Source organism: Hippoglossus hippoglossus, chromosome 16 (assembly GCF_009819705.1).
Source record: "Hippoglossus hippoglossus isolate fHipHip1 chromosome 16, fHipHip1.pri, whole genome shotgun sequence".
NCBI classification, from domain to species: Eukaryota; Metazoa; Chordata; class Actinopteri; order Pleuronectiformes; family Pleuronectidae; genus Hippoglossus; species Hippoglossus hippoglossus.
This window is the reverse complement of record NC_047166.1, coordinates 21,415,276-21,438,754: the sequence shown is the minus strand read 5'-3', so window position 1 is coordinate 21,438,754 and position 23,479 is coordinate 21,415,276. Positions and strand designations below refer to the sequence as shown.

Here is a 23,479-nt window from a genome sequence, read left to right as displayed (position 1 = left end):
TCATTGGTGCTGGTGCAATTTGCATTGAAGTCCTTGGATACACTGAAAACATATAAAGGCAAAAGATAGATTTGTAACATTATTTATTTTAGGAAGAACAACATCCCAGTATGAAAACCCAGTCTTACTATATCAAATATGTACATTCATGGTTACTATACTGTGATTTTCACCATTAATGATGAGCATACTCTTCACTGGCTTCAGAAAGTATTCAGACCTCATTTTGTGCATGTCATGTCATGTCATAGATTTAATTTTAAATTGATACATTTGGAGTTTTTGCTTGTAATTCTACACCTATAAATACAGAACACATGTTTTTAGATTTTTTCCGAATGTCTCTAAAACCCAAAACTGAAATGTCCCGTACGTATTCAGACCCTTTATGTGGCACTGCAAGCTGTGGTCAGATACATCCTGGTTGTCCATGGATGTCCATGGGTTTTGTCCACATGCAGCTTGATTCACCTGTAGACCAGGTAATTCTACAAAAAAGCATTTCTGAAACCTTAAGTGGTTTCCATTAGCTTTAATGAATCTGAAATGGAAAACAGTTAGGAACCACTTTGACTTTGGTCGCTCTACTCAGTTCCATAAGTTGTTTGCAGAGTTGAGCGAACCAGCTGGAAGAACGTTAATCTCAGCAGCAACCAGGCCTTTATTGTAGAGAAGCTGGACGAAAGCCACTTAAGCATTTTTTCCACAGGTCAAAAAACCACAAAATACATCCACTAACTTCTGACCTGTATCTGCAATGGGTCAAATGACTGTGCAGTAGATATGTTTTTTTTTTTTTTTCAGCTCCGTCTCCAGTTGGCAGTGATTGAAACATTACACCCTACTGAGCGTATTGATTTGGGAAGACAGTAAAGTGAGAAACGCCTCACTTTTTGGCAAGTTTGTGATGTCATACATGACGTACTGGGGGAAAAACAGAAAGGCAAACTCTACCACTGGCAATGCGAATGGAGCCAATTGCTTTTTTAGCATTTACCTGCATTTAAAAGAAAACACGTTTGCCAATTAATTTCCTGTAAATTTGGAGTGGCCTCTTGAGAGCATGAAGGGAAAGATTATCTGGTCCGATTAAACAAAAACTTTACCTCTTGTGCAGAACTCCAAACACATCGGCCAGTAAACACCAGGCACTTCTAATGTACCTTATCCCCATGAAGCATTGTGGTGGTATGGGGCGAGCTTCTCAGTGACACGGACAAGAAGAGTTGTCAAAACTGAGGGAAGGATGAATGCAGTCAACTACAGAGAGTACGACCTGAGACTGAGGCAATGGTTCACTTTTGCGCACAACAATGATCCAAAAACATAACGTTTTGACAATACTGTAGTGGTTTCAGGACAAGTCTCTGACTGGCCTTGAGTTGCACAGTCAAAGCCCAAACTTAAACCCCATATAACATCTATAGAGAGATCTGAAGATCTCAGTTCATAGATGCTTCCATCCAATTTGATGGAGCTCAAGATGATCTGCCAGGAAGAATGACAAACTACTCAAATCCACGTGTACAAAGAGTGCACATACCCAAGAAGACTCAAAGCAAATCTACAAGGGACTGAAGTAAGGGTCTAAATACTTGTTTCAGTGAAAGATTTAACTTTTTAGTTTTCTCATACATTTGCAAAGTATGTTGTTACTTCGTCATTATGGGTTAATTTAAGTTGAATAAATAAGTTTGAGTTTATAATGAGTGACAAATATTGCAATTATATCACATTGTATTTTATTACAATAAAGTGTGGAACAGATTAAGGGGTCTGGATACTTTCTGGCACCAGTGAACAAGGTGTTAACAATCATTAATGTGGAAAATAACATTATAAAAAAATGCTTAAATTGAGCTTCATAAATAAACTGAAGCATTATCCATTATTTACAATAAATCAGTTTAATAGAGGTTTTCCCCCTCAGAAAACTTTGTTTCTTTATTTGACAGTAATGCCCTGAGCCAACCATCATCGTCCTCTGCAATAGAAATCATTTTACAGTGGTTTATAAATAGATGATATTGCAAAGCATTGTGGAACATCTATTTTTAACCTAGTTAATGTCTAATCTCCAAAATAGGACAGACCACAGTGGTTTCCACTCACTCACCTGTCAGTGAAACCAATATTCATAATTACATAATGCACAAAAACATGCACACAACACACACAGACACACACACACACACACACACACACGCAAAGATGTCACACTGGATGCTCTGGCATTTTATTTATGTACCTACCTAAGAAAGATACAATGGGCTCCTTATATGTATTCGTATTCAATTGCAGAAAAAGTCATGTCCCCATTAGGTTTGGTTCGGTTAAGGTTAAAGTCAAAGTAAGAGGAAGGGTTAAAGTTAGCTATGATGCTAGGTTAAGGGGCTAGGGAATGCATTATGAGTTAAGGGTCATTATGTTAGCTGCTGACATTACTTTTTAAATTCAAAGTTTCCTTGAACTTTGCGAACTGTTGTGCTCAGTACAACAGTTCACAAAGTTCAAGGAAAATTGAAATGATGTCAGTAGTGTGTCAATTCAGGGGCTGCTAGACAAGACTTGATTACGAAGACTCCTTCAAATGCGGCCGACAAATGTGTTTTTCCCCGAGATACAAAGGCTCCGTGTGGATCCCTTTTGGGCAAAGCAATGGGATTCATTGTGTTTCTCTTGACAAGCCATTTTTCAAAGAGGTAGCCAGCAGGCAACGAGATGTCCAATGCTAAAGTAGCAGGCTGCAACTCAACCGAACAGCTAACCGCACACAAATTAAAAAAGGGGCATTGAAATGTTCTCGTCGTAGCTGGTGACGATCACAGAAATCCTCTATAGACCACTTAGTCTCATTTCAGTCCAGCCTCCGCACTCTACAAGGCCCACAAAGACTGTGTCCTTGAGTTGGGACACAGCTTTTGTCCCTCACACTTCCTGTAATTTGCACAGCTTGTTAAAAGTAGCCCCTTGTTCTTTAAGGTTTGTCAGACTATTCAGCTGCAGCTTGGTGCTTGTTGAGCATTATTTGATCAAGAGTAACCACAGTGGGTCAAGAATGCATAAATGTGCTTTTGTTCAATCTGTGAGCAGTTGAGGAGGTTGTTGTTGATCTATAGGTCAGTGCAGAATCTGCTTTACTGACATAGCATTGGTTTTATAGTATTAATATGGAGCTAAATATCTCTTATGGTTTTAACTTATTTATATAGATTAATCGATCACTTTAATCTGTATATGCAGTGTGTCACAGGTTGCTGTTGAAATTCTGTCAAATAAGTGTTATTGTGTTAAAGGGCCCATATTTTACACCTTTCTGGGATTTAATTTGAGGTATTAGTACCCCTAAGATGATATATCAGTGGTTTAAAGTCGAAAAAACTGCTGCAATGTGTATTTCCATGTCCTGTCTTCTGCCTCTCTCTGGAGCTGTAGACATAACAGGCTGTTTTCCCCTTCCTCTTGAGCCCCTCCTCTGATTGGCTGACTGCACTTTGAGTGACACGCGACCAGGCCTATCACCGGTCTCATTCTGGCGCATTCACTCCAGTAAACACAGCTGAAAGACACGTTGTACTGTTTTGATACATCTATAGAAGACCAGCCACATATTTGTCGGTTACAACAGGATGTTCCTGAACGGTAAGTTACACCGTCCTCATGTCTGTTCAAGTTTTAGCAGGACAGTTTGCCAATGTAGGAGTAACGCCCCGAGTTACAGTACGGAGTTTCACAATGGAGTTTCAATACGAAGTAACGTCTACGTTACTCCGTACTGAGCACAGCGACACGGCACATCAGAAGTGACTGTTTTCATACTATGAGGGTCCCTACTGACCCCCTTCAAGTCAGTACGGGTAGTAAAAGCCCAGAAAATGTATTTTTACGCAATTTGGGCCCTTTAAGAACAGACATGGTCTTTGGTTGTCTAAACAGTGAGAAACATCAGTTTTCTCTATATCACTATTTACAGTGACTCACAAAATATGCGATTTTATTCCATAAGGAGTACATGGAAACAGGATTGTTGATTTGTTTCTTAACAATTAAACAGCCATATAATTTAATTACATTGATGCCTTGAGCAAACAGGTGTTTTTATGAGCTACAGGGTGTTGCCCATGGTGACAAAAAGTTGAAAACAAGAAGTGATTGGAAATAAAGTTGCTTAGACCAATTCCTTCTCCATTCTTCAGCTTTTCTGGCTTTTTTGTCACCCTCGCCTTCCCACAAACCTTTTTCTTCTTTGCACCTAGCTCATGTGAAAATGTGTATAGTGTGGAAGAGTAAAAACTTCATCTTGGCCTTTGTAGTGCTGGTTTGTCTACATCAAACTGTAGCAGGTTAGAACACCAGTTTGAATATTTAGACTCCTATAAAGAGAATTTTATACTTTAATAGGGCATATCATCATCATCAGTAACACGCAGATGCTATGTCTGAGGATATTCCCAATATGAACATAAAAAAATTTGCAATAATTTTAGATTTGATCATGTATGCAGCTATATTGTTTTAATGGCTATAATCCTTTGTAAATAGATGACTCATATATGGAGTTTATTTGATCAAATATACCGTTTTTTGTCTTTTATTCATAATATGTTGCAGATGGATAAGTATAAGGGGGGCAGCTATACTCAACAGACATTAACAGAACGACGTTATTAATATACATGATACATGAGAAACAATCTATCTAGAGCAGAGTTTACTTCTAAACAGGACTGCATTGTCAGAACACATTAACAGAAGAAGGTCTTTGTTTGACTGAACAGTCCAAAGTAGAGCAGCCTGTTTATTTAATTTATGAGGCCGCCTGACAAAGTAACAGTACATCTCACTCACAGAAGTCTAGCCTAATAGCTTTCTAGTGTCTGCACTGTTGCACTTTCACTCACAAAAATAAACACACACAACATCTATATTCTAAATAAAGATCTTTTGGAATAGAAAATAACCTGGCTGTACTTTCCCCAGTGAAGACAGTGAATCGGTTCATTTGTTATTTAACTCTTATTTTTAGTGAACAGAAATGGAACTGACTTTGGACTTAGGCTCATGCAGTGTGCATTTTTTCTCTCTCAAATGCATGTGTCATGTCAACCCATCCTGTCTCCACTTCCAGAGACATGTGGTGAGAACATCTTAGGGACAAATACACACAACAGCTAACTACACAGATAGACCTGCAAAATACACAGTATCTTCTGTTCCACGTTAAAATTAATGAGCAAGGAACGTGGGTTTTCACTTTAGTGAGTGGTATTTATTCATGGCTTAGCAAGGGTAAGCAGCTTTAAACCCTGTTCTACATTGGATGGTTTTCTAGGCAGAAATGGAGGGAGGTGAAAGAGATAAAAAGAGCAGAACAGAATTTATTTTTAGTTGAGCATCTAAACTGAGTTGTGCTCCGATGTTATCGCTTGTGTTACCATTGCATGCATTGATACGATTCGATCCCTCTACAGTATAAGTTCTGTTTAAATTGTTAATTTTTCAGCTATTTTCTTTCTGCTTGGCCAGTTAGTGACAATGAAATGCTAATGGCCAGATGAGGGAGAGTGTCTCTTATCTTGATCTACTGAGGAGTCGAACCAGAGCCTGCAGTCACAAACATTTCCACACTCAGGTTTCTCTTTACAACTCAGTTAACATGTGGCAAAATGATATGTGGTGGGTCTGTTACATTTCCTTGGCTGTGGTTAATGTGGTGTAGATTGTCCACAGAGTGTAGATGATGATATCTTTCATTTCACTGGGCTGAAACAAAGTCCAGCAGGTTAGCCATAGCCTTCTCATGATGATATCTTCTCTGCCTCACAGGCCTAATAGAGTTGGTCGTGACTACCTTCTCGGCGGCTGCAGTGGTCTACCTGGACGAAGACAGGCATGCCACAAGGAAGATCGGCCATCTTGTGTTAAAAGCTCTTCTGGAACTGCTTCACAACATACTAAAACAAACATTACATCTCGTCCGCTCTGCACTGAAGGTATCAGCACAGTTAAATAAACAATAAACTCATCACCCTCTTTTCAGCAATGGTCACTAAGCTGCCTCTCATTGCAGCATGGAGCAGAACAGAAAACAAGAACCAACCTCCAGTGTGATCTTTCAGTGCTTTATGAGCAGTGTATTTCAAATGATCCCCTGCCCCAGTGTCAGGGATTATGGTCGGTCACTTGCACAAAAGAATTTCCCAGAAGCATCAATAAAAAGCTTATATAAAGAGAATACATTTTAGATAAAGATTTCTACTCAACAAACTAAATTGAAGTACGTCTTTTTTTCCATATTCATGTCTGTGAATGAAAACCTGCTGTTTAGGCACATAAATGGCTTAATTGTAATATTAATTATTCATTAGATATTAATGTTAATTATCTTTTGAGAAAATATAGATATTTTAGGATATTCGGCCTCAAGTTACAAACCAATATCCTTATAACTACAACTTTCTGTTCTCCTGCATTGCAACAGTCCTTGCAAAGAAATGGCCTCGCTTGTATTTTATAATATTTTTCATGATTGTTAGCTGTGTTTCAGTTGTTTTGCTGTATCATGTAATATTGGTCCTTATAGTCTGGTGTATTTCCCACATTGATTCACTACTATTTATCAGTTTCATCTCTGCTGAGCACAGAATCACAAAGCGAAGTCAGCTCCCTAAAAATGTTGTCCTTGTATCTTGTCCCTGAAGGCAGGTGTGTCTATGTGTGTTTGTTTGTGAGTGTGTGTCCATTGATGTGTGCAGTGGAGGCTAGCAGGTTTAAGCAACTGCAATATTGAAGTTGTGAACTCAGGAGGAAGCAGATAGGGTCCCAAGTCACTGGGACACACGTGTGCACGTGCACACACACATTCTCATACTTACAGGCGAACGTAGAGGGGCCTGTCTGGCTATGTCCCTGCGGCCTCATTATCACCACTGGCTTTGTCCTCAGCTTGCCTCCCTACACACAGATGCACACACACTCACATATGCTCACATACACACACCAGACCCCATCTCCCCATAGTGTGCACCCCAGCCCAACGCATACATATTAATGCTTAGACGGGGGGGGCTAAAGGGGAGGCAGGGTAAAAGACTGGGTGGAAGAGAGAAGGACAGAAGAGGGAAGCATGGAGAGTTAGGAGAGACAGATGGAAAAGGGAGCAGGGCGAATGTTCAGCGGAAATCAATTCTGTGAGAAATGCAAAGCTCATTAAAAAGAAAACTTCTGCCCAAACCAAATTCATTTGGGTAATAAGGTCTGATAAGGAGAGAGGACGTGACTAGACCACTCTCCCCAAACTATTACTCTGTTGGTCAAGAGAGAGAGAGAGATTATATATACTTCATAAAAAAAGAAAAAGCAGGAGAGGATAACAGAGGAGTGACTGTGGGAGAGAGAGAAAACGTGTGCCAATATTAATCTTATTCCACTGCTAATTGGGCTGAAGTTCCACTGTAGCCATGAACTGAACTAAAATAAGCCAAAGTCAGGGACAGACGGTCTAAAGGGGCAGTGAGGGTGGGGTGTAAGTATAAAAGGAAGACATGAGAGGACTTACATTTTATGAGCTTATTTTTACAAAGTCGGATCAATGTGGGAATGATGAACCTTAGTTCCATTTTTCTGTTGAAAAGGTTGTATGTTGTATGTTGTGCCAGCTTGTTCAGTTCAGTGTAAATACGCAAAGCAGTGTCTTCTTAATGGTAATATATCTCTGTATAAAAGAAAGTGACAATTAAAATGAATAGATGAACGTATGTTGTCCTGAACAAGGGTTAAAATAACAGAGTATAGAGGAAAACTAGTTCCTCCCTTAGTCCATCTATCAGTGTGTCTTTCTGTGTCTGTCTCAGTCTGTCAGAATCTGTCTTGGCAGGTCTCTGGATCCATCATTATTGACTGTCAAATCTCTATAAATGATTTAACGTGTGTGTGTGTGTGTGTGTGTGTGTGTGTGTTGTGTTGTGTTGTGTGTGTAGAGCCAGAGGCTATCTTGTCCAGCAGTAGACAGGGAGGCAGCAGAGAATCTGTTCCTAGCCAACAGACCCCTGAGTCAACTCAGCACACCCCTCATTCACATGGTGAGACCAACACTCAAAGAGCCGAGTGTGTGTGTGTGTGTTTGTTTGGTTATAGACTGTTAGTGTGCCTGGTACAGTTAAACAAACTGTGGATACATCCTTATTCATGTGGGGAAATGTGAGTATGCATGTGTGTTAGAGAGAGAAGAAAACACAACAGGAGAAATGGTGCCTGCCCATGTTTTTCCACATTCTGAGAATTAGTCTGAGTGAACCTGAATTAGTCTCCAGGCATTATACAAGGAAGAAAAATTACAAGTATTCATGAAATATGATGTTAGCAATTGAAATCAACTCCTTTGATTGAAAGTAATACCTTAAGAAGCACCTTTCACCAAACACTAATGTCCACCACAGTCACTTCCATGTGTACTTGTGAGTGTAAATCTCATGCTCGGCTCAGACCACAAAATTTGAGACTGTTGAGACTAGAGTCATAAATCCTTGCTGTATCTTAACTGAGATACATGACAGACTACATGTTCCTCCCCATCCACAGTTTGCCATTTTTACGATGTGCCTAATGTTTCTTCTTCATTCTGTCGACACAATCCCTTGAGGAACTAGAATGGCACTGAGTAGAGCGCATACCACCGCCCCAACAGTCCCTTAAATCCAATTAAGTCGCACCAAATTTCTCAAACTCATAGATATCAGTTCCCTTAATATGCCTGATTTTTGTATTCCCTGGGAAAAATAAAAAAATATCATCTCACAAGGGTTAGGTTAAGAGAAAGTAATACAAAAATACAGGATCCCCCTGATCTGGATCCTTCCAATGGTTTTTGCACAATCTTGCTTACAAACAAACAAATTAACAAACAAATTGACAGGGGAGAAAACCTAACCTGCTTGGTGGAGGTAAATACAAAAAAAAATGGGGTGTTGTTGCCACAGCTCGACAAACCTTACTTGAATCACAGCTCCATCTTCCAACACCATCATTCTTTTTTTATCTTACCCATGTTTACATTTATTTACAGCATCATTTTTCCCAGCAGAACACCATCATCTGTGTTCCATTGGTTAACATCACAGAGGTGACGAAACCGGTCAAAAGAAAGAGTCTGCCAGTCTTTCTGTTTCCCAGAAAGGCTTCCATGATGCAGCATCAGTTGTCGTCCATTACGATTCACAATAATTCTGTAAAATTATATTTTTAAACTAACACCAGATGAATCCAAAAAGACCATCAGAAAAACCATCTGTTGTTCCGTGATGACAAGTTTCTTTGACTGCAGCTCATACTAAATGTGTCAGTTCTCAAATTTACGGCCATGTGTGACTGCACTTTAAACACCAAAACTACTGACTGAGTTTAGTTCTTCCTTCATTAGCTGTAGTCTGAAGATGTTTGTGTGTCTGTGATGAAATAAATCAAGCAGTCCTACAGAATAGTATTTTTTAAGTCCCACTCCAGTTGCTTATTTCACTCATAAAAATCATCTTAATTCCTCAAAATTAAATAGTCAAAGGTTTGTCATGAAAAGAATCCCCTCAACACCTTAAAATGACTGAAATGCAACTGTATATCTTTCTTCATCATTTTGTGAGTGGGATCTATGAATATGCTGCAGGACCCAGCCCCATCACAAGTTGACATGAGTGGTTTCATAGGTTTGGGACATAACCCTGGCTGTTTTAATCCCTATTTTTCATACTGGTACTTGTTTAGTGTACTGAATTCCTTTTTCTGCAGTTATTACAAATATTATACCCATACATTTACAGAAAGGAGTCTTATATCTGCAAGTACCCACACAAAAACTTGTGCAATCTGAAAACAGGAAGATAAGAGTGGGTTCAATCATGGCCTTTCTGCTGAGAGAAATGTGGAAATGTTTTCACAGTAGCTATTCAAACAGCCACACATTCTGCCACTATATAGGCAGTATTGAGGATTCAATAATTGGATAAAGAATAAATGTGATGCAGAATAAATTCCTCCTCTATCTGCACTCAAAATCTTAGAACTGTTATCTCAGTACAATGATATAGTTCAAATCTAATTCAGTAATTGAATAATGCCATTTGTGTCTTTCATTCTGTAACTTTTTACTTAAAAACAAAATAAAAATGATTTGTAAACTTGATGAATAAATGGATATAATGGAGAAGAGAAGGTAACGGGTGGAAGACGTTCAACGGAATGAAATGGGGCTGAGACTATGAAATGACATGTAAAGATGGAAAGAATCCATTCAAAAGAGAGAGGGTGCTGTGAAGCATCCTGGGAAGTTGAGGACGTAAAGGAGGGAAGGGAAAAGAAAGGCGAGTGGGAGGAGGAGAGGATGGAGTCTCAAGGGACACAATAGAGGTTTTTACTTATACTTGACACATCGAGTGTGAGCCATGTGTGTGTGTGTGGGTGTCTGATTGTGGGGGAGAGGGTTAAGGGGGCAGCTGACACACCCCCAGCCTCTGCACAGGGCTTTTGCCCCATGGGGTATTATGGAATAGAGAGAGCAGAAGTGTCAATATGAATCTAATATCATCAGTAAAGCAGGTAGTGGACCAATTACTGATGCATGGTGAATTAGTAAGATTTCCTGAGTGCAATAATTATTTTCCACAGTGGGTCAGTTATAGACTTATCTTATTCATATACACATGGTAGAAGGAAGGGGGATCCTGGATGATTGGCTGTTACATTTTTGATATTTATTTTATATGGACTATAAATAAATCAATGCATCGATACAGTACAGTACATTATGTCTCTTATTATTTTCATAAAATGTAATTAATGCCATTTAATTAGTTTAATTATTTATGGTATGTACTGTAGGTACACCTGGAAGAGAAGGTGAATTAAATCACTATTTAATGACCACATTATTATTATATATAAACAGGAGTTATTTTTTATGAACATATTTTCTCTTTCTGTAGCTGTCCACTGAAAACCAGGAAGTGTGGGCGGAATCCATTCCATGTCTGTACCTATTGGCCCGGCTGTACCGTGGAGAGGGTCACGACTGCCTGTCACCTTCCTGCTTGCAAAGCTTCCCACACGTGCTCTCCACACACATGCACATGATGACGCCCCAAATACAGCGCACAACCCTTAGTATCATCAAACAGCTGGTGAGTACATAGAATGACATGCACACACAAACATAAACAGACTCACATCTGCAACTGCAAACACAAAGCAAATATCGTATGTCAACATCTGTGTTCAGTGTGTTTTCCTAGTACTGGTCAAAACACAACCCTGAAGCATGTTTGATTGAAGAATCTTGTGCCACTGAAGAATGAAAATATTGGAATAACGGGAACTGACTCAGACACACGCACACGCGCACACACACACACACACACACACACACACACACACACACACACACACACACACACACACACACACAGTCATGCTGTGCTGAAAATAGAGAGCAGTTTCACCACGACGTGACTGACAGAGGGAGCAAGACAGAGGGAGAAAAAGTGTAGGTTTGTATCAGCCTGTCACTCTATGTTTTGAGTGCCTGTCCAATTTTGTCTGATAGTCAAAATGATTTGTAGTACAGGCCAAAGACGGCTGACTTCTACAGTCTACTGGAGTGAAGCAGGTGGAGATTTATTGAGGCTTCTATTCTCTCATTTCTAATAATATTATCTCAATCTGGAAAAATGAGCAATACGGATGCAGCTTCAGCAAACTGTCACCAGAATTAGACAGGTTTTAACTAGGAAGCAATTTCTTGTCCTGTTAGACACACACCACAATAAAATCACAACAACAATTCAGTACGCAAATTAAAAACCCAATGAGACAGTTGAGTAAACTGCCAGTAAAATAGCGAGCAGACACTCAAACCACATCAGACAAATCCTGTTGTGAAGCACTCAGACCATGGGTTTGGTATACATTCTGTAGCCTTCCAAAGAAAATAAATTCATATTGGATGATTCTGCAGTACAAGATTCACAGTCAGTGCCAACACTCAGTAGCAATGTAGAAAGATATGACTGTACCATCTGGACAAGTTAGCAATTTACTTGAACACCAAAGACCAGGGTTTGCATCCTTTCTCAGGCCGGCAATTCAGACTTAATTTTTAAACCATGATGGCATTTCTCTAACCTTAAACCAGAAGATTTGGTTAACTAAACTTAACCATACTTCAGGAATAAGATGCCTAAAAATGTTGCCGTTGAGAATAATCCAGGATTTTTCTGAATTGTACAAGATCAGTTTGAACTGTCAGGTGAAAGAAAGGACACAGCAGGGTTGGAGGGGACAGTCCAGTGAAACTACATCTCAAAATCAACATGACCAAGTTTGGAGAAATGGCTGATTTTGCTGTCGACTACTTATGAATAATGTAATATACATTCTTAATGTTCTGACATGGCTGCAGGGTCAATGAAGAGTTGCTGTACTTTGGACACAAGGTCAGCTGTCACCCTGACTTTGTCTGGAGGCTACCTAATATCTGTAGGTGTGTGTGTGTGTGTGTGTGTGTGTGTGTGTGTGTGTGTGTGTGTGTTAGTTAGTGTGTTAGTGTGCAAGAGTGCATGTGTATATTTTTGATTCCTCTCACCAATTAGATCAAGACACCTGAACCACCCACACACTAACTCCCTCTATCACACACACGCTCACAGATTTACCTCTTTCTCTTTCTGACTGTCGTAACAAATTTGTCCTCATGTGCAAACTTCCTCATTACCCACCGTGCTAACAGCTACAGTAACATTGACATGTGTATTCTAGATCCTGCTCACCACCCTCAACACCACAGACACAGACACACACATTGTCTCAATGTTAAAGTGTTACTCTCCCTCAGCATACTGCTGCGAACCTGTTCTCCCACCTTGCACTTTTTTCTACTGGAGTCCAGTATAGCTAAACTTAAAAAAAAAAAAGAATCCTCTAATCGTTTGCTAAATTTAATTTTCTTGAATCTCATTGTCAGTCAGTCAGCAGAGAGCAATGTGCAGCTTTGAAAGAAAGCAACAGACATTCCTTATCCGCAACACACACTTTTTCACAACTGCACCGTCCCTGAAACACAATGACTCACATATTCTGTCTCAAACACACACCTACACACGCAGACGAGTGCCTGCCCTTCAACAAAGGCTTTTTAATTATCTTTCATTGATTTCAGGGCTCTGTTAATCTCAATCAAAGATCCCACTAATAGCTTGGAAACTGTCGGGGAGAAGTGATGGAGAATGAATCGAGTGAATAAGTAACATTTTCAACTTGTCTTTTTTTTCCAGTCACAACTTGGAAAGACTTAAAGCGGAATACTAATTTAATGAAACCGGATTCAGAGGAAGTTTTCAGAGCAAGAAGCATTCATTATTTCTTTTAAAGCAGTTTGCTTTGTCACTGTAAAATGTTTTTTAGACTTTACAATCTCCCTCGAGAAACACTGAATGAATTGTGTTCAATAACTGGTGGTTAATATGTATGTAACAGAGGTCCTCTCAGTCTCTGTTATGTTTCTGTGTCACTTCCGGATTGCATGCAATATTTCCACTAAAATACAGTGATTTGCACAGTTGAATAATTGCAAATTAAATAATGAGGACAGACAGAGAATATATTTCAGATTTGATTGTGGTTGTTTTTAGAATGGTTGTCTGTGTGTATTGTAGTGTGGTTATTCCGGACGCCAGGTGGTGGGATTGGTGCACTACCTGTAAACGACATTTCAGCAGCGTGATTAGTGGAGTGCAGACCGGCAATTCTGTGGCTCGCTGAATCAGCAAGAAACACTACATACTACATGCATCTATTTTTTAGGTTTAACTACAAGACAAATATACACTTACCTGTGCTCTCCTGTCTCTGGATGCTCATGTCGAAGAGTCCCCGGGGAAACAAGCACCTTTTTATCAATCCGGGAGGGTTTGAACGTAGGGGAGAGGCATAGGGGGGTGGGTGAAACATGAAGGGTTGGTTTGTTTGCTCTGTATGGTCTTAGGATTTCTGACATTTACATTTTTAGATAGTTTATGTATTGTTAGAATTCGTTTTGTCAGATTTTCGTATGGTGTTTTTTTTATGTTTATGTGGGATGTAAAATAGGTCCCGTTGAGCACCCCTGCTGTTGGTAGCACCCAGAGGTGAAGAGGTATATAAGGCTGCCCTTTATTCCAGCGTTGTTGGTCAGTGCCGGCAGTTATGCCTGGAGATGTTGCCCAATATTTCCTTGATGCTGTCTAATCTGAACTTTGGTCTATGAATAAATCTACATCTGGGGTCGGTTAAATCTCTGGTCTCTGCCTCTTACAAGGTCATCCTAACAACGTACAAATCATGTTTCCCTCACTCATGTTAACCTGTCCAGCAGTGATAATGTTCATTACTCTTGTATTTGTGTGTAAATGTTGTCACACACAATATGTTGACAGGGTTGGATGTATGAGGGAAGGCACACTGCGGTTGTTGACATTGTCCTGTCTCACTGCTTGTTAATCTCACACTTATGTCTAGAAGCTTTCTCCTCTCTCATCTCCATAGGCTGAAATATCTCAGCATAGTCTCCAAAATGTCAAAGCAGACGTCCAATTATTGTGACCTGTTCCATGTTTGAGCTGAAACATGAACATTTATTTATTTATTTATCAATCCATCAGTCCCACCGTTCTAGTGCTTCCTTTCTCTGCCAGGTGCTCAATCAAACTCACCTGACTGTTGTTCTATATCAAGTCTCGACAAGTGGCATTAATTGAACTGAAGATATACATTTGTGTTCAACATGTTTTCAGTTCCATCAAGATATTTTCCTCACACCTATCCAAGTTGTACAGATTGAAAAATGATGACTGGTTATTTGTGACCAGTAACTTTTTCACAAAAAGGTAAATACATAATACAACAGTACAAAAAAAGGCAGTTGTCTCATTCTGCAAATGTGGGTCCAAAAGAGGTGAAGAAATGAGGCAGTCATAATGACCATGATATCATGCACTCTAATCAAATGTGATTGTATAGTGCCAAGATTATTAAAATCAAAAACTCTCATAATATTTTCATGGACAGTGAAATCAAATGTCTGCACAGGACATGAAAATGTTTCCAGACAGTCCCCAGTGTTGGTAAATATCTCTCAAAGAACTCCATTTTTATAACAGCAGTGTGTAGCACTTACCTGTTATCCACTGAACAATCATTCCTCAATAATCTCACTCACATTCACTTATTTATGCATTAATGTACCACTCTCTCTCTGTTGTCAGATACACTGTCACTATATGACAGCCCTATTCTGTCTTTCTAAGAGGCATCATGTCTGTCTGTCCTTCTGTCGGTCAGTATTTGAATCAGGTGTTGATACGGTAGAAAGGGAGAATCAAAGAGGTGGACAGTGAGGGTGGAGATGGGTTGATAAGAAAGTGTGTGTGTGCTTGCGTGCGTGCGAGCGAGGCGAGCATCTTTGTCTCCTCCTAACTCCGTTGCCTAGCAACAACCATGCTGTGTCACCACAGAGACAGAGGTGATGCTGTCACTGGAGATCAGAGAGAACACATTCACAAAACATTGACTAGCACGCACAAACACAGACGCACACACAAACACACCTTGAACAGGGCTTAAAGAAACACAAGCAAACAGATTTGTTATAATGTTTTATTGATAGTAAATTGTTACATAAGTTTAACTGCCACTGTAATATTAAATCATATTATTACCTGTACTTAGCAACCAGTTTAAACATTATAATTGCACTTTTGTTAGTGAGAACCATTGTGAACACACACTCCGACACATAGCAGTGTGAGGACTAGGTGTGTAGCCTTCTAGAAATAGAAATAACAGCAGTTCAGTAAATAATTCAAACATATATATAAACCACACATGAACAGTAATAAAACAAATTCAGTTTCATTTTATGAAAGACATTATCTATAAAATCTTCACTGCAGATAAACCAGGTAGGATGAACACAAAGTTGTCTAACTTCACTCTGCACCATAGACTGTTTATAAAAAGCTATGCACACAAACAAACAATACAAAGTGACAGTATATTGTAGATTTGTTTGACTCACTAAAAAGGAAAGATGCTGAAGTATCTCCAGAGCACTATCACAGGACAAGAAGATAGAGCGGACACTGCCCTAGTATAAAGAAAGAAGGAAAAATAACAGAGTGTTGTGTGCATGTATGTATGTATGTTTGTGCGTTCAACTGGATTTTAGGGACATTAGCACTTAGATCAATCTCCTTTGAAATGGTATTGACCAATTACTGGGATGTCACTCAGCAGTTGTTCATACCAACATGCAGGATGATTGTGTGATGATCAGACAGACTGATGTGTCTTATATGCTGTGATCAACACAATTCTGTGAAAAGATGAAGAATGTGAATATTGGGGCAGTAATAAACAAATGTATCATTGTTATCATTAGTGAAACACTGGTTACTGCTGCTTGGCTTCCTGCTGAAGTCCTCAGAAGCCTGTTTAAAAAAACTGACAATCGTGACTGGTGTTACTTTGTTGAAAGTAAGAAACATCACTGATAAACAGTTCAGTTATAACAGGCCTGTTTATAAGGCCTGGAAAATGACATCATACAAAGCCACACTGAGGATTAATGTTTTTGAATCAAAAGCAATATTGACTTTTGGGCTTGTTAACTTGTAACATGACACAAGGTGGTAAGTTTGGTTTTTGTTAAACTAGTTAAACAGACAAAAAGGAAAAAAAGATTTGAATTCTGAATGTATTTTTCAGATAGTGATTTTCAGTGGGGTTTTGCAGAATTGCAGGTCACAGTTCACATGTGGTCAGCTTTGACTGGTCATATCTGTTTTGTACAATCCTGTGGCAGTGATGATCTCTTACACTGTGTTAGTGCTCAGTATTTGTTTTCAACCTTTGTTGAGTGTGGACTGCTGCCATTTAACTAAATACTAAAGTGGCCGTGTGTTTTTTCTCTTTCATCATGAAGCTTAGCGTAAATTCAGTCAGGAAGACCTAACCTGCATATTAATCAGCTGATTGTGGGTGTTCCTAAATTTCCCAGCACCTGTCAAACTTTAAAATCCCTTCTCTCTTCCGCAGTCAGCCGTCTTTCAGTGACGCGCATAACCCCTCCTCCACCCCAATCTCCTCCAGTCTCCAGCAGAATATTCATCACCTCTTCCGGATCCCGACCTCAACTGATCGTATGCATAATCTCACATCGTGTTGGCAGCGATCATGGACCTTGATGATGGATCCCAATAGTATCAGTGGATCATGACAATGGATCGTGGATTACGGCGGCACCCGATCATGGTGGGAGCTGATCGCGGACTAAAAAATCATCAAGACTGCCCGACAATATACCTATTACTCGTGGCATCCATTGCACTTCTGTCCGTCCTGGAAGAGGGATCCCTCGCATGTGGCTCTTCCTGAGGTTTCTACGTTTTTCCTGTCAAAAAGGTTTTGTAGTTTTTCCTTACTCTTGTTGAGGGTTAAGGGCAGAGGATGTCACAATTGGCGAAGTCCAATAGGACAATTCTCACGAATATGGGCCATCCAAAACAATCGATTGACTGATGAACCACCACCAGTGTCTAGACCCCGGGGGGTATTCCTGTTCGATGCTCTGCTCCACCCCCTTCTAATCCTGATGACATCTCACAGGGGTCTAAAATGCCAAAGACTGTAAACATTCACATTACTTCTGTTCGTTTGTCAAAATAAACATCGTTAAATTGAGAATCAAGTCTCTCCTGATTGAAATTATTTTGTCCTTCCTCTCTCCCTGTTTCTTAAGGTGCAGACTACAGACAGATCTGATTGGTTAGAATGTCCTGAAGGGGCGGATCTAGTGAGTCTACTGAAGGATATAACCACATCTAACAGGTGAGTGTGTCTGCTGCTTGTGTATCTCTTTAGCCGTTTTCAGGCATGACCTGTGGATAAAGTCTGATGAATTGGGTCCAGACTTTATCTGCAGTTTGCCTTTCAAACATGCAAAACGCAGCGGGAGGTTCTCAGCACAGACACATTCACAACTGCAACAAATCCTCTGCATTATTCAGGCGAGCGCTGATCCAGTCGGGTGCAGCAGGCAGAGGCAGGAAGTGATGCATTAATTCCACTATGGAGCTCATGTGATTGTTCTTTTACAGCACATCAAAAACGATGTCTTCTAAGTGCGCGGCTCCACTTTTTCACCCAGAGATATTTGTATTCATTTTTGTGTCTGTCACTTATTAGAAGCGTCATCTACCCCTTCATTAGCACTCTGTGAATCCAGCGGGGATCCCCTGCTGTGTTCTCACATCGGATTCTCAAGATTTTTTGCTGACTTTATACTAGGAAGCCAGGTGGAGAAAGTCCGCAGATAATCCAGAGGCTCTCACTCCATGACATTTGTGTTTACACATGCACCTCCTCCAGAGAAAGTGCAGAGTATCTCTGTAGTAATTATTAGGGAATATTGCCTCTTCAATTTGGTAGAATATATGTTTTACATAGATCACTAAAGAGAGGTTAAATATCTACTTTTATAGAAAACAAGATTGTTTCTGTTTGGGAGCCTCTAGCTCTCTCACATCAGGGGCAGGGAACATGACCTGCATCTCTCCACTCACTCGTCAAAAGAACATCTTCCTTCCAACAAATACGAGTTTTAGAAATGTGAGGTATGTGTGAGGATTGTTAAAATACATAAAAATTACAGCAATTACAGCTTTAAAGGTAGAGACGATAAGTTGTTTCTAAAACAGTTTTTATTTGTTGAAATTTACAACCATTCCAATAGACATTAATAAATGATGTTGTCTGAAAAAGGAATAAAAAAGCTGGGGTCTGTGGTTCTTGCAGGACTGTAACATAACCAATAATTTTATTTGGACTAAAATGATTGGCTGGTGTACCTGTCTGTCACTAAGCAACCTGCCTGCCTGCCTGCAAGCACCCTGGCTGTGCTCTCACTGCACATGACCAGAGTCTTCAGCTGAGGAGACATACACGATGAAACAGAGACGATAGTCAGACGTTTGCGAGCGAGCCACAAAAGAGTCGTATTCTTGCAGTTGTCAAGCATTGGTTGCAAGTGTAGCCTACTAGATTTTCCAGGATTACCAACCCTATCTTTAACTGTGACTCTTTCATGACTAAAGCCATTTTCAGACATGACCTGCAGATACATTCTGGACAAGTGGGTCCAAACTTAACCCATACTTTGCTTTTCACACAAGCACAACATAGCAGGAGCTTCTCTGCACAGATGTGTTCACAACAGCAACAAATCCTTCGTATTATTCAGGCATGCAGCAGGAAGTGTCACATTCAAATTCAAAACAACGTCATTTACACCATGTTTTTAGCCTAAATATCACTTGGATGACACCACTCGAGCAGTATGGAGGCATGTTATGTTTTTTTCCTCGTGTTTTTTTACATTTGAAGAATTGGTCACAATTTGCTTCAATTGTATTGGATGTGACAGCCACACTGTTTACCCCTGAAACTCCAAAAGTGTTTTGTTAGTGAATTTAAATTTTGGGGTGAACTATCCCGTTATACTCACTTTCAACCATGTAGCAATTAACACGTTCTAAATGAAGGGAGGAAAGTATTCTACATGTGCATTGTCAGACTGTGTTTTGCTGTACACTAGAACAAAAATATAAAAACAAAATTTTGTATTAAGTAAAAGTGAATCAATCGGATTTTGAGTAATGCTAATATTTGTACATTTCTGCTTATTTAAAAAGTAAAGGATTCTACTCCCCTATTTCATGAGATTACTTTGATGCCTTCTCTACTCCATTTTAATAAACTCAATCACTTGTTTTTGTCATAAGTGAGATCTATTGCAAAGCAGCAGGGTGCCATAAAGACAATGACATCTCAAACACACATCAATTTAATATCACTGAGCTGTGACTTTAGAATGGAGCAAATTTATATGAACATCCTTGTGTGTGTGTGTGTGTGTGTGTGTGTGTGTGTGGGGGGGGGGGGGGGGGGATGGATCTTTTCTGAGTATCTCGGCTGAATATGTTTTCCCTCTTTGAGCCAAGGGTTTTGTCACCGTAGCGACCGACCATGCTGTCTTTGATCTATGAGACTAGCTTCCTGTCTCTCTCTCTCTCTCTCTCTCTCTCAAACACACACAGACCTTTAGTGTATACACACACACACTCTTCACACCCTTCTTCATACAAACTCTCTCAATCACACACACAACCTGTCAGATCAATAATAAAGGTGTATTGTTGTCCTGCTATAGAGGCCTCTGCTACCCTCTCCCCCTCCCTCTTTTCTCCTTGGTCTCTTGGTCCCTTTTTTCGCCTTTTTGTCACCCTATACCCATTTTTCCTCCTCTCTCCCCGTCCATTTTCTTTCTATTTTCCTCATTTTTTTTCTTTTCGACCGCCCCCCCGCCCTCTCATGTTTTCCCTCTCCCACTTCTGCTCTCCTCTCCCCTCGTCTCCTCTCTCTCCTCTCCCTCTCTGGCACATGAAAGCAGAGATCAGCTCGAGCTTTGAAGTAGCGGAGACTGGCACACTCCCACTGGTTTAGTGGTAGGAGGAGGGGAGCAGAGGTTTTCGGAGAAAGGGCAGGAGATGAGAGGAGTTATGAGGGGAGAGAGAAGAGGAGAAGAAGGAAGGGGGAGGGGTGGAGATTGGTTTTAATTGAGAGGAGGAGGAGGAGGTGGGCCAGAAAAGTGAAGATGGAAGAAAGTGTGAAGGAGAGGGGAAGTCTGGGCTGAGATCCTAACCTAAATGATGTCATTCAGCCTTCACCATGGCAACCTGAGGAATGCTTTTTCAAAACCTCAAGCCTGATCAAGTGTGGTGGGGGGTGGGAGGGGCCGTAAGGCCCAAAAACCTGATCCCTAGTTTATTGTGTCAGTCAGTTATACACATGAAGCCGTCAGCAGTGCTGAGCACTAATGCCTGCTCAGGCTGCAGAGCTGCCAAACTACAAAACTACTCTAAAATCTTTAGCTACAGTTTGTGAAGAATTTTACCAAAGCACATGAATACCTTCAATATGTAGAAATATCCTAAACTGCAGCACATCAGAACTATGATGGTCTGAGTTTTACAAATCTTTTTAATCTTAAATCATTGTTTCACTCTAGTTTCTCCCCATTGTAAGGGCAGTGATTTCTTACTAGAGCAAACCAGAAAGTATCATCTATATAGAGCGTGATGAGAAGAGTTGATGGTTTGAGGCAAAGGTTGGGAGCCACTGGTTTAAGGAACATGACATTGGTACATTTCATGACAGTGTAGACCATGCTGAAGGACTGCGATTAATCCACAGAGGTAATCTCACAGTGAATGAACCAATTTACTGTGTTAGTGTGAAGAGAGATGAAGAATGTAAATTAATGAAACAGTTTGAGGAAACTCTAGTTTCCTGCTTTTATCTGAAATGGTGGAAAAAACACATGTAGTGTAAACTAATGTGCTGCTGCAGCCGTCATTCAATGTGATCTAAAACCATCTGTTTCATTTTCCACCATCCTCTGTGTAGCTGATGGCTGTGGAAGTTTAATGAGTGACCAAACTAAAGTTTGGGCTAAAACTTTATGGATCCAATTTATTTATTTATTTATTTTCCAAATCCACAAACTTTCAAGGATTTCTGAGGCCTCTGGGAGATATGTTAATTAGCTTAATTATATAGAGTTTGAATTAACTAAGGGGAGTAAGTGTTTTTTTATGCTGGCATGGATGCCCTCACAGACACCTGGGAGGAAGCTAAGAGGGCAAGGGGGGGAAGAGGAGGGGAGAGAAGGAGTGAGGTCATAGACAGCCCTGGGGGGGGTCTGAGTATATTTTTAGTAAACCATAACAAATATGTCATGTGGCAGAGAAAAGTTAAGAGAAATCCAACCTATGTAACATCAAATATGACATAAGAAACTTCTAACATACTACGTGACAGTAATTTAAAGACAACAACTCACAGGAAGTCATTTAAAAAGAACTGGCACAAGAAACAAAACTGAAACCGCAGCAAACACGACCAGTGAGAAACTAAACCAGCAGCTCAGACCAGAGTGGAGACTCGGTATAGAAACTGTAACTCTCCACAGAGTCTAATCATTCAGTCCACTCAGCAACACAATCCACCTCAACACAACCTTGATTCCTTTCATTGTCATTTTCAACAACACGCTCCCACTAACAACACACACCTCCAGCAGTTTGCATCGGCCCCCCCACTCCCCACCTCAGTGCCTCTTCCCCAGTGTCTGACTTTTTTATTTTATAAATGATCCCATAGTCATCAGTTGATCATTCTGTGAGGTTTTTCCTCTTCAATCCCTCTTTAAATAAGCTCAAATTGGTTTCATCGTTGTAGATACTCACTGGAGTACATTTGTAGTATTGTTTATATAATGTTTACCTAACTGCTGCATTTTAATGTTTGCCATCAACTCTCCTCTTTCTGCACCATCCTTAACAACAGTGATGTTCTTGACGGCCAGCAGGGGACTTCCTCCATTTTGTTCATTGTGTCATGCCCCTAGAGGCCAAGGAAAAAAAACCTGTCTCCTCCATTTTCTATATTATATGTATTGTGCAATGCCCCTAGAGGCCAGGTACGATACTGCATGCTTTCACCCAGCACACCTGTAGTGTCAGTTCACCGCGGTGAAGGCATAAGCCGACAGTGATGGTGTATGGTGTCTTTCAATGCTTCAAGCCCATTGAAACAAAGGTCTTTTACCCATTTAGAACCACTTCGAGTGCTTGGACCTTAACCCACAAGACTTATTGTGCATTCACATGGTGTTGGAATAATTGCAAATTACTTCCCCACTGGGAAAGTTCACATGAACGCTATCTCAAGTCAGTTTCACGAGTGGCCAAGTTGCTGACATCATCACTTATAAATCAATTAACATAATTGACATTGGAAGAGCGGCTTCACAACTCGGGCAATGGGACCTTCAAGGGAGCATGTGACTGCACGTTTATTTTAGGTGGTGTTAATAAAGTTATTAGATCAAATCTTGGGTGTATTCATTCAGCCAAAGGTAAGATTGGAGTCGCAGTTGAATTTCCATGCAGACTGAAACCATTGACCTGTGGGTTTGTGTAACATCTGCTGTGTGTGTCCGAAGAGAGTGAGAGAAATATGAACGACTTAAATATACTAACATGTTAAACCTTTATGAAATGTTACAGAATACAGTTTACCTACTGGTACCTTATGTACATTATGTGATGTTATGATCTGCACATTTCAACCCTCGGGTCTGTGGGACCTGTTTTCAATGTTTGCTTAAAGAAAAATGATGCGATAAATAATTTTTTCAACCTCACTCATTGGCCTTGGCTCATTTTCTATGATGAACATATAAAAGCACATATTTTCAGTGACTGTACACTGTACACCCCCCCTACACATTTATATTACATATGTGGTGTTCGGGTCCACTGGACCCAGGACTACGAAA

The 23,479-nt window shown here is 40.1% G+C and overlaps 1 protein-coding gene across 1 annotated transcript in view; it reads left to right on the top strand.

The window, feature by feature from the left end:
- Positions 1–23,479, top strand: part of ulk4 (unc-51 like kinase 4) — a 76,974-nt gene that overhangs the window by 52,881 nt on the left and 614 nt on the right. Inside the window, exons 20-24 of the mRNA XM_034610388.1 lie at positions 676–699; positions 5,824–5,993; positions 7,980–8,081; positions 10,974–11,168; positions 17,819–17,907. Of these exons, the coding sequence (XP_034466279.1) occupies positions 676–699; positions 5,824–5,993; positions 7,980–8,081; positions 10,974–11,168; positions 17,819–17,907 (580 nt within the window). The remainder of the gene's footprint in view (positions 1–675; positions 700–5,823; positions 5,994–7,979; positions 8,082–10,973; positions 11,169–17,818; positions 17,908–23,479) is intronic.